This window comes from Plectrocnemia conspersa, unplaced genomic scaffold (assembly GCF_051122295.1).
Source record: "Plectrocnemia conspersa isolate PC_06_02 unplaced genomic scaffold, ASM5112229v1 ptg000011l, whole genome shotgun sequence".
In the NCBI taxonomy this organism is placed as follows: Eukaryota; Metazoa; Arthropoda; class Insecta; order Trichoptera; family Polycentropodidae; genus Plectrocnemia; species Plectrocnemia conspersa.
Window position 1 is genome coordinate 23,143,824 of NW_028277175.1, and position 11,383 is coordinate 23,155,206.

The following is an 11,383-nucleotide window of genomic DNA, read 5'->3' on the forward strand; positions in this document are numbered from 1 at the left end:
AATACCTGTTGTAGTTTTAATCGGATTTTATAAAAAAAAACACTTCACTATTTTTTATATGATTTTTTATTTTTTTCGAAAGGTCGAGATTTTGAATTAAGATGGCGGATTAGGCTGCCTAACGAATTATTAATAACTATTTGAAATATTTAGCAGTTCTACTTTTTAAAAAAGTTATCGATGCGTTTCAAAACAAAAAGCAAGATATTTCCCTTTTACGCGGTCAGAAAAAACAACATTTTTTTTAAATTTACGTCAAAAGACATTTCTGAAATTTTACAATTGGCCAATAACTTAAAAAATAAGGTTTTGGCAACCGATACTGTTATTGGACGTGCTATTTCGAGCCAACCAAGAAGAAAAATTGTTTGAATTAGAATATAGCAGTGACGAGCTAATAAATCTATTTCTTAATAAAATTCTCTTTTTTTATGCAGATATATGTATGTGTATATACAACGTACTCGCTTTACGCGGTTTTCTGGAACCTATCCCCCTACTACTATATGAACTAGAAGTCTCGATTTACGCGGATTTTTAATTTCTGGAACCTATCTTCCGTTTTTGTATGAACTTGAAGTCTCGATTTACCCGGTTTCGGCTTACGCGATATCTCTTGGAACGTATCTACCGCGTAAATCGAGGGATGGGTGTACATATGTATCAGTGGCGTGCCGTCCATAGATGCGGTGGATTCAAAACGCCATCAGCATGAACGGTTGATGGCGAGGGACTGATGCGATCACGTGATCGTGTTTATCATCAACCGTGCATGCTGGTGGCGTTTTGAATCGACCGCATATATGGACGGCACACCACTGATATGTATATGTATGTATATAATATATGTTTATAATCCGTTTGTAAAAATAAATACTTCTTCTACAATAATCAAATAAAATTCGTATGTGTGTGTAGAGTAGTATATTATTATTTTTTCTTTACGATTAAAGATGTTTTAGTATTATTGATGAGCCTTTATTTATAAGAATATACAGGTGCTCGATAATTTTAAGCTCTCAGAACTTCTCTAGACGAATATGTTTTATATTTTTCAAAATACATGTACTAATAATAATAATAATATAACTTAAAGGTGATCATTAAAGGCATGAGCATATTATTCTATACAAAGCATTATATTTATACATCGCTTTAACTACGCCTCATCAAAATCATCCTTGTTTGTGAATATACCTTTTGTTCTAAGACTGTATTTTCGAGGTATAGTTTGCGAAAAACAAATTTTCATTCAGCGGTTCCAAGAAAAGATGTATGAAAACAACCATAGAAAATGTGAATTGATTAGTCGCGTCAGACATTAGCACTATTGTTAATGATTTTTGACAAATATTACAATGCTTTAGATACTTTTCAATTTCAGAAATGCAAATGAGGTTATTATGTTTCAACATAAGACATTTGCTCGTGTTTGGCCTACGTGCAAATTATCGGCGTTTGCTGAAAATCATTATAATCTTCCAAGAACGAATAATTAATATTACATAATAAAGCATATAGGATTTTTTGTTTTATGAGTAAAGATTTTGGAGCGGTTAAGGCCAAGGACGTCACTTCATTGTGCCACCTGATAATACAAATACACAAGCTTATATTCGTTCTGTATGTCCATCTTTATTTTAGAAATTTTATTTTCCTTCTGGAAGTTGTAGTCATATATATTGCATCCACATTATACGTCTCATCGGGATGCTGAATAATTAAGAAAAATAATAATATTGGACCAGCAATTTGCATGTACTACGTAATACAGATAATATTTTTATCGCTAATATTAAAAACAATAATAATGTACATGGATGCCACTTTTAATAATATACTTTTTTATAATATAAATAAAATTTTATAAAATAAATCATAAAAATGGCCAGTTTGACTTTTAATAAGCCGTTGAAAAAAAAAACGGGGTTGTTCGTTAAAATGGAATACCGTATGTAGTTACAAGTGAGGCGTCATAAATAAGTGTGTGTTAATAAAGGTGTTTTAAAATTAATGCAAGATTTGAATTTGCCGTCATTTGTGCAGTAAATGTTGGCAACCCTGAAAAAAAAAATTGATAGCTGAGAGTTTAGGGTTAGTAAAAATGGAGCTTTACACGATACAACAACGTGTTTTCATTATTGAACAATATCTCAAAAATAATGAAAGTTTGGCGGCCGCAATTCGAAAATTTAATACAAAATATGGTCGGAATAGTGTTTTAAGTTCGTCAACTGCGAAGAGATTAATTGAAAAATTCACTAACAAAATTGGTCGTCCAAAAACAAACCGTTCAAATGTCGATATCGAAGCAATGCGTGAGAGTGTTGGTGAAAATACCGGAACATCGATTCGGCGTCGTGGACGAAAATCGCAAATTGCTCTTTACAGCGTATACTCACAAAAGATCTGTCTCCATGCTTACAAAATTCAATTAACACAACAACTGAAACCTAATGACCATGCACAACGAAGAGAGTTCGTTGAATTTAATTTCGTTCGTTAATTTTGGGACAGCCTATATATCCGCCGCATTGAGAAGAGATAAGTCATACATTTGGCTTTATCCTCAAACCGACCGTATCTTACTTGCCTTATCGGTCAACTGCAATTCGTATTCAAAAAAACTCGCCACCCTTTTATGATTATTCGTCCCACATTTTCGTCCATCATTTTGCTTTGAATCACAAATAAATCGATAGGAAAATATTTTAAAACTGGGTTTCAAACGTTTTAATTAACATAGATTATAACGCAGTTATTGTTATATATTGTATGAATGATTTATTTATTATAATCCTTTCTCTGCTTTAACATTTTTAAAAATAATATTTGTTCCTAAAATTATTAGTGTTGTGTTTATTAAAAAAAGTTTTATTTGTTCTAATTCACTTCAGTGATCAAATGATCTCGGCGTTTATTTGTTTTTGTGTATTAATGTAGTATTATATCCTCTGATAAATCATAAGAAATTATATAAAGTAGGTTTTTATACTTTTTACTCATGAAAAATATAATTTAAACATTAATCATAAAAAAATTAAACATTACGGGGATTTTTGTTTTACGGTAATATATTGTTTTCCGTGACCGTTTCTTAACAAATAAATATTTATTCAATGCACAGGAGAATCATTGCGTGTTATTTATGTGAAACCCTTTTTTCTAGTCGTAACGAGGGCTTTTGTGTGGTCCCGTGCTTTACACCATTATCTAGTTTATCCTTATTGATGAATGATCATTTTTGGTCACAGTCATTAACTCGAGTTTCAAGAATAAGACCCCTCACTAATTATTATCATTTAAGGATGATTTTATAAGAGTTTTGTATAGCTATAATTTTTGTATTATAAAATTATGTTTAGAATCAAAATTGAGAGCCGCTGCTGTAGACTGTAAGGAGAGAGGGAGAGAGAGTACTGATTAAATAAATTTATTCGACTATTACAATATGTGATAAGTAAAAATAACTACTTGATTATTTGATTCATTTAATAAATAAAATATGAATAGGTATAGTGAAAATTTTCAACATTGAATCATGTCTAGTCACTCTTTTGATTTTTTTCGGAAGTCTGTCTTTCGCATGTGTACTTTTTGTTATAATAATACGAAGCTGACGCACAATCATTTTTTTAATAATTCCACGTAATGATTTGAACAGTTGGTCTTGTTACATTATGAGACATTATTGTTGCAATGAATATTGTGTAGAAATTAATCAAGATTCCAGGAAGTTCCATCGCTTTGCTTAAACAATGATGTGACTCGCTAAATGAATTTACTCATTATTTAGAGGTTATGATACAATTTACATATTTATGTGTAGGTCATTAAATTTTAATCAGTAGATAATTAGATACGTATTTTATAGCAGTGAAAACGCAGTTGAAGGTTGACTTGACGAGTGTTGTATCAATTTGGTTATTAGATAATAAAATTAAAAGTCATTAAAAGAGTCAGGATATTTGGCTGATAAGATCTGAGAGCTAAAAATTGTAAATTTTATACGTAAAAAAAATTATCTGACTTTTCCACCTTAAGTTTTTCTCACCATTCAATCCACGTACATATTATTTTCTCAATGAATTGCACATTTTGTGTTGACTGTGGAGTTGGCAACTATTTTTTTTGGAGCAAAGTGGCACTGTTGAGTAATTTTTACATTTAACGCTTAAACTGTAAGTTTTTTTGAAGATAAATATTATCTTAAGTTGCTCGGCATTGTTATGAAAAACGCCTTTCATTTTGATGATCCGTCAGTTATTCGCGTCTTCTATGACACCTCAGTTCATAGCATTCTTGAATCGGGATCTATAATTTGGAATCTCCGAATAAACAAATACTCCATTTTAGTAGAATAGGTTCAGAAAAGGTTCTTAAGATATCTTCATAAGAGGATATTTGGTTATCATCCATTCTTATGTCCCAGCTTCTTTAGGAGCATTGGGAGTTCTCGCAGAAATTTCTTCAAACTACTGAAGGGTGCTGTCGACTATCCAGCTATACTCGAGGAATTACAGTTACTACTCGAAGTAGTTTCACTTAGTGCCACTTTGGAAGCCAAAGCGAAGTGCTAAAAGTTCTGACTGAAAGAGTTTTATACCTGGAGAAATTCTATTGCGGAAATGATTTCAGTATGGTCATGTTTAAGCTTATATAGTGAAACACCCTTTCAGTCCTTTATTATCCGGGCAATACGATAACTTCGACAATATCTGTCTAGCAATATGATTTTAGATTTTTAACTAATTATTTTAATAAAATATTAGTTTTTTGTAAATCTACTATTTATACATGCGACAAAGGTTAATAGTGTATTGCGAGACTAAAAATGTGTGGTTCATACGCTTTTTAAACTATACTTTACCATATTCATACAAGTTTAAAAAATAACAATGAATCATTCTTTCTTTTCCTGGAGATTTATCTGCGTTCGACCATTGTCCAGATCGTCGGAGCTATAACGATGACGATAATGCAAGCTAACGAGAGCCCGATCATAGAAACTCTGAGAATATACTTAGTAAACTCTTAAAAATAAATAGTACTACGGGAGTGTGAATGTTCTCTACGTTCTCTGGATGTAAAATTCTAGGTGTCCACCCGTTAGGATGGACTCGTAGGGCCCCAATAGTAATGGGGTTGTGCGAGTGATTTTGCTCGTTCCAGCACGGGCATGGCAATGGAACTTAAGTTGATGCACCAGTGTTCCTCTGGTGTCTGATCGCCTGTGTTGGGGATTGTCCAGGCAGTGCTTTTGAAAAGGATGCAAAATAGTCTCATTTATGTCCAGATCGTTTTCTGTTATCATACAGAATCTACTTTTCATCACAGATAATGATTCGTTTAAGAAATGGATTTTTTCGTTTCAAATCATTAACGAAGAACATGCCAGTAAATTATTGCGGTACCCACTTGTTTACTTATTTGACCTTTCCTATCGCAGCGAGGTAGCGAGAAACAGTCATTACACCAACTCCTAGATCACATGCAGGAGCGCGATATTTTCGTATGTGAATACTTTACTACCATAGTCTTCAATAACGGACTACTACAAGGCTCATTTTGAAAATTCATATTGCCAAAAAGGATTTTTTAAAACTTTAATCGGATTGTTCACTGGATAGCCGTTTTTTTTTCGAATGCCTTGTTAATATGTTTACATATCACAGCTGCATTGTGTTCCAACTTGAATTCTTATAAAAAAAGATTCACGATTTACTAGTTCACACCCTCTCGTTTAGGCCTTAAAAATACATAATAACAACAATAACTTCTTATTAAAAGACGATTGAAGGGCACAATATATTTGTAAATTACAAATAACCGAAAGGGTTAAATACTGCATGGAATTTTTCTTGATCGCAATCGACCTTAAACTAACTGATAAAAAGCAAGTTTATATGGTACAAAATTATAATAATTTTACTTTGGCAATAAAAAAATGCTAATTATATATGATAATTTTGGTGCAAATCGGTTGCATTACTATACACTGAAAAGGGGTTGTAAAACAGTTTTGTACTATATTTATTAAAAGAATGATTAAAAATATTTTCCTTTTTTTTACAGACAGTGACAAATTTTATTTTCTAATTAATTTATTAATAAATTATTTTAAGATGTAATAAATAAGTAGTAATATAAAAATGTATTTTTTCTGTATTAAATAATTGAAAAAAAGTAATAAATATGATTTAAAATAATATGTTTAAAATAACCACTGACATTTCGTACGCGGAATAATAACGAGTGCTGTTTTTACATGGCAACATTTGCCGTTTCTGACATTTACAGCGTGAAAATTTGTTGGTTATATTGTGATTATTTCGTACATGTTGGACTATTTAAATAATATTCAAAGCTTGTTTATTATTATTTCTGTTGGATATGTGACTTTCTTAGCGTTGTCTAAAATGAGTAAAGATAAAAAGACGACTTCGATCGAGAGAAACAAAATCAGTTCGAATTGGGAGTCTTTCGTTAAAGAAAGCAACAGGCCGAAAAAAGCAACGACAGACTCTAAGATATCCCATTCGAAGAGGAAAAACCAAACAGAGAGACGCATAAAGAGCATACTGAACCAAAATAATAACCTCAAACCTAATGCGAATAGAACGAATAAGACTGGCGATGAAGCGCGGATGCAGAATAAAGAACCGCGTTTGACACAGCATGTTGCAATGGATTGTGAGATGGTCGGCATTGGTGAAAAAGCGACCGACAGTATGTTGGCTCGAGTGTCGATTGTCAACAAATTTGGCGATTGCATATATGACACTTTCGTGCAGCCCAGAGAGCCTGTGACTGATTACAGAACGCCGGTGAGCGGCGTCAGAAAAGAAGATATGGTAAATGGCCAGCCGTTTGACTTTGTGCAGAAGAAAGTGTCTGAGATACTGCAAGGAAGGATTTTGATCGGTCACGGTATCAAAAACGATTTGGAAGTACTGTTTTTGAGTCATCCGATGCACAAAATCAGAGATACCTCCAGATATAAACCGTTCAAAGAGGTTTGTATATATGAAATGCTATGAATTGTCAATTTCAGTTATGGAGAATACCTGTCCTTAATTTGGAATCCCTGCAAGGCAAAATATTGTCTCATTATTGAGAAAATCATTAATATAATAAAATTATTTAATTTTACTTTATTATACTTTAACCAACTTTGAATGTTACACAGTATACTAATGTATCGTCAGCAAATTCTTAATGCAATACATCTATTATAACCAAATTATTTATATCGTTTCAAATGCCTATTAATATTTAAAAACACTGCTCAAACATCTTTTCTATTAGAGGAAAAATATTAATGAGTCTCGTTTCACTGGCTGTTGTTTTTATTACTTACTTACAATATGATTTTTTGTTTTAGCTGAGGAACGGAGGTACTCCATCGTTGAAGCTCTTGACTAAAGAGTTGTTACAAGTTGACATTCAATCCGGAGAGCACAGTTCAGTAGAGGATGCGCGTGCCGTTATGCAAATCTACTGCAATCATGCGCATCAATGGGAAACTTCAATTAAAATGCGAAAATTAAAGAAGCCCATAAAATATGCCAAAAAAGATGCAAATTCAACGGCCTAAGTTTTTTATATTTTATATTTGATTTTCAACTTCATCTTTTTGTGACTTATTTCATTCGAAATAAATGATATTAATGCAATTAAACGATACTTAACAATAATAATGTTTTAACAAAAGTAAATATACAAATGTATATTTTTTGAATAAAAATATGTTAAAATTGCTTTGTTCTTTTTATCGCTTGGTGAAAATCGGCGGCGTAGCGTTATCAGTTTATAACAATATGTTGTTACTAATTAACTCGACTTCTTTGGTTTTAAATTTTATTTTTGATAAAATAAAAAGCAATGCTCATTTCAAGGTTTTTCGTCTGTGTCACATCCGGCTATAAAAATAAATATTTCGATCCATTTCGCACAGAATAAATAAAAAAAAATATAATATATATGTAGTATCACAGTAACCGGTTGTCAACTTCTACAATGTGTTTGTGTTAGTCCAGCGGGAGTGTGTTTTGGATAAAAAGTGGAAACGCTTGGTTATCTAGTGTTCATGATAAGACTATATAACAATATTACGACTCAAAATATGTGAGAAACAAATGGAGCATATCTAAACCAGATTTTGATAAATAGGGGAGCGCAAAAAACAATTATCCCTTCTCAGAAGTCAAAAATCCACGTATGTCGTGACAATTTTTAGTGTCGTTTTTTAATGACAGATTTTTGTGTCGTTTTAAGGCAGTGAGAGTAAAAACATGTTCCATGTTTAAAAAAATAAAAATTAGTACAGGGATAATAATGTAAAATTTCAAATTTCGTGCGATTTCAGGAAAACAAAACCTGAGTGTTTTTAAATTGTGAATTATTAAACATTTTACATATAAACAAAGTAATTACTGGAGATATTATCGTTTTAAAGTATCTTTTTTACAATTATGTACATATCTTTGTGTTCTTGTACACAACGAAGCAAATTTTTATTTTTATTTCCCAATGAATAGTTTTTGTCCCTGAAATCAACGTATGGAGGTATATTTGATCCATCGGGGATTATGAAATTCTTGGAGAAAATGGAACTGGAGGTAGAAGCGTGTCCATAAATTTATAAGCTTTGTTGCTTGATCTCCATCATTCCAGTCAATGCATCAACAGTCAAACTTCTTCTCAAGTTTGAAACGCATAAAAACATCAGTTCGCAATTATCACGGTAAAGATAAGCTTTCCACACGCTTTCTTTATATATTTTATTTTATTTATATATTTTTTTTCATACCCAGTTCCCTGTTTTAAAAGTCACAGCACGTCACTGACAAAACTTTTTATCCAGGCTTGTCTATAAGTGAATGAAAAATTTGCTTATATTATATTTATAAAAATCTATTATGAAATGTAAATTCTACCTGGCTCATTAAATGGTATGGACTGTAAAATGTACTTGAACAACGCAAATATATCTGCTATGTATTTGTTTCTAAATTGCAGTGAGCTCAAGCGTTGAGAAGTGAAGCTTTCTTTGTGAACAATTAAGTTTCTTTTTTGTGCTGCTGAATCTCGGAATTTACGTCGGATGGTGGAATACCTATATATAATATAAATACATTAGTCTAAACGGTTTATATATTGTGTCTCTTTTGTTCAATGTGTATTATTGATGTACCAGCAGTGTAAAAAATGCATTTAACGTAATGTGATCAGACGTCCCGGATTTAAGTTGTTCGTCCTGCATTGAACCCACATTTGAACACTGTAGATGTAACATGTAACCTTTTCAAGATGTTCACAGGAGCACCACATTTGAACACTGAAGATGTAACATGTAACATTTTCAAGATGTTCACAGGAGCACAAGGTAGTTGGTTCCTCCTACTTATGAATAGATGGCATGGCGCTATGAATAATATGCAGTTTCTTTTTCCTCGTGTGTTCTTTGTCTTACACCAACAGCATCGACTTGTCATGATATGACAAGTCGATGCTGCTGGTGAAAGACAAAGCACAGACGCAATAAGTGAAATTTTTCTAATTCATATGACTAATTTTATTTAAAATATTCAAAATAATAATTATTTATTAAAAATACATTCCGCAGAAAAATATGTACAAATAATCAATTATTAATATATAGTTGTATGTTCTACTTTAAATTAATAGTTGTTTTTGATATTATTATTGTAGTTTTACAGTCATTTTTGTTATTTTTTATGTTGTTATATATGTTTTTTTTTTCTTTAAAAAGAAGAGTTTTTATTTATTTTTAATAAATTTTTTCGAGGAAGTATTTTTTTAATGATTTTTAATATATTTTATAAACACATGGGGTAAACAAACAAAAATGTCTGAAGTTTACCTTTTTTAAGCTCTTATTGTCGTCCCGCATTCCAATCTAACACATCTGGTAACTTTAAGTTAACGTTATCTTTTAAGTATAATACATACATATATGGTTCTTTGTAACTTGCTGTTATTATGGATCCTACACGTTTTTTTTATTAATATCCAGATTTCATTAAGTAACATTTTATCATAAGTATTTTCGCAAAACGGATCTATAAGATTTTATTTTTCTAACAAGGAAGTCATCTAGTTACCATATATACTCTTAAAGTTACCATATATATTTATCTAGTTACCATACATACTCATCTAGCAGTGGCTTTAAAAAGTTACCAAAAGCCCCCCTTTTTATTATTTTCTTACAAAAATGAAACTAATAAACTTACAGGTGTTGAACGTCCTCGCCTGTACATTTGAAAATTTTGCAATCATGTCTTTCAGTGACATTTTTTGGGCTTCTTCACGTATAATTGGTAATAAAGCAAGTTCACTGGGTCTAGATTGATTTGATTGAATTTCTTTTATAATCTTCAATTAATTTTCATTTGCTAAATGTTCGTTCTATACTAGCAACAGTAACTGGAAAAGTGAAAAATAATAAAAAGGCTGTATACACTCTAGAGAATTCACTTTCCATACAATTATATTTTGAAATTAATAAGTCTGAAAACTGTTTTGTCAATATCGTTGAGTTAATTCTTAATATTAGTCATTTCTTAATATTGTTATTACGTGAATTATTTGAAATTTTAATTGGTCCGTTAACACTTCAGGATATTTGTCTTTTAACATTGAGCACTGATTTAAAATGTCCTCATCTGATATTTTAACAATTTTATTAGATTCCAAAAAACTAAAATGTTTTTTATTATTTACATTTCAATAAAACGTTAATTTATTTGCACTAAAATCTTATCAATAATGTTGTAAAATACTTCAACTATAAATAATGACTCTTCGTTTTGAAAATGATAATCGGAACCCAGTTCATCAAAATGTCGTTTTGATTATTTTTTGCCTTTTCGTTTGAAAACCACTATCCAGCCCCCAGTTCTTTGATGAGTCTTTCACTTCACATTTTATTTATTCATATAAAATTCTCACAATAATTACATTGTTTTTAATACGATACGATTTATGTAAAGATTACTTGTAAAGTTTTTGATGTAAAATTGATTTCATTCATAAAATAATACAAATAAATACGGAATTAAATGTAGTCATCGTCTTTTTTATTCCAAAGGCTTCTTCTCTCTCTTCTTTTCTTATAGATTTCAAATTGAATTCAATCAGTGTTTTGATTATATTATTAAATCGTAATTTTACTGCAACTATTGATTGTAATCTACCAGATCAGCGAGTAGGATTTAGTTTTTTATCGAGACTTCCGATTCAGAGGTGAATTTGGAAAGAAGATCTCATCTTTTAATACTATTTCCGAAGAATGTATTTATGTACTATGTTATGGACAGCTGCAAAAAATAACGAAACTTCTGTGTAATTATTCACT

At 31.0% G+C, this 11,383-nt stretch overlaps 1 protein-coding gene and 2 long non-coding RNA genes across 3 annotated transcripts; 1 reads left to right on the forward strand and 2 right to left on the reverse strand.

The window, feature by feature from the left end:
* Window positions 1-3,474: 3,474 nt before the first annotated feature.
* Window positions 3,475-4,575, reverse strand: LOC148230020 (uncharacterized). The gene is made up of 2 exons (XR_015811366.1): window positions 4,055-4,575; window positions 3,475-3,989 (listed from the first exon to the last, which is right to left on the reverse strand). It is a non-coding gene; the product is annotated as an uncharacterized LOC148230020 (long non-coding RNA).
* Window positions 4,576-6,154: 1,579 nt separating this feature from the next.
* Window positions 6,155-7,760, forward strand: LOC148230021 (RNA exonuclease 4). Its single transcript, XM_088197369.1, has 2 exons — window positions 6,155-7,016; window positions 7,385-7,760. Exons 1-2 carry the CDS (start codon window positions 6,339-6,341, stop codon window positions 7,595-7,597), a joined length of 891 nt encoding a protein of 296 aa, XP_088053495.1. The 5' UTR covers window positions 6,155-6,338; the 3' UTR covers window positions 7,598-7,760.
* Window positions 6,297-9,505, reverse strand: LOC148230022 (uncharacterized). The gene is made up of 3 exons (XR_015811365.1): window positions 9,197-9,505; window positions 8,940-9,118; window positions 6,297-8,872 (listed from the first exon to the last, which is right to left on the reverse strand). It is a non-coding gene; the product is annotated as an uncharacterized LOC148230022 (long non-coding RNA).
* Window positions 9,506-11,383: the final 1,878 nt, after the last annotated feature.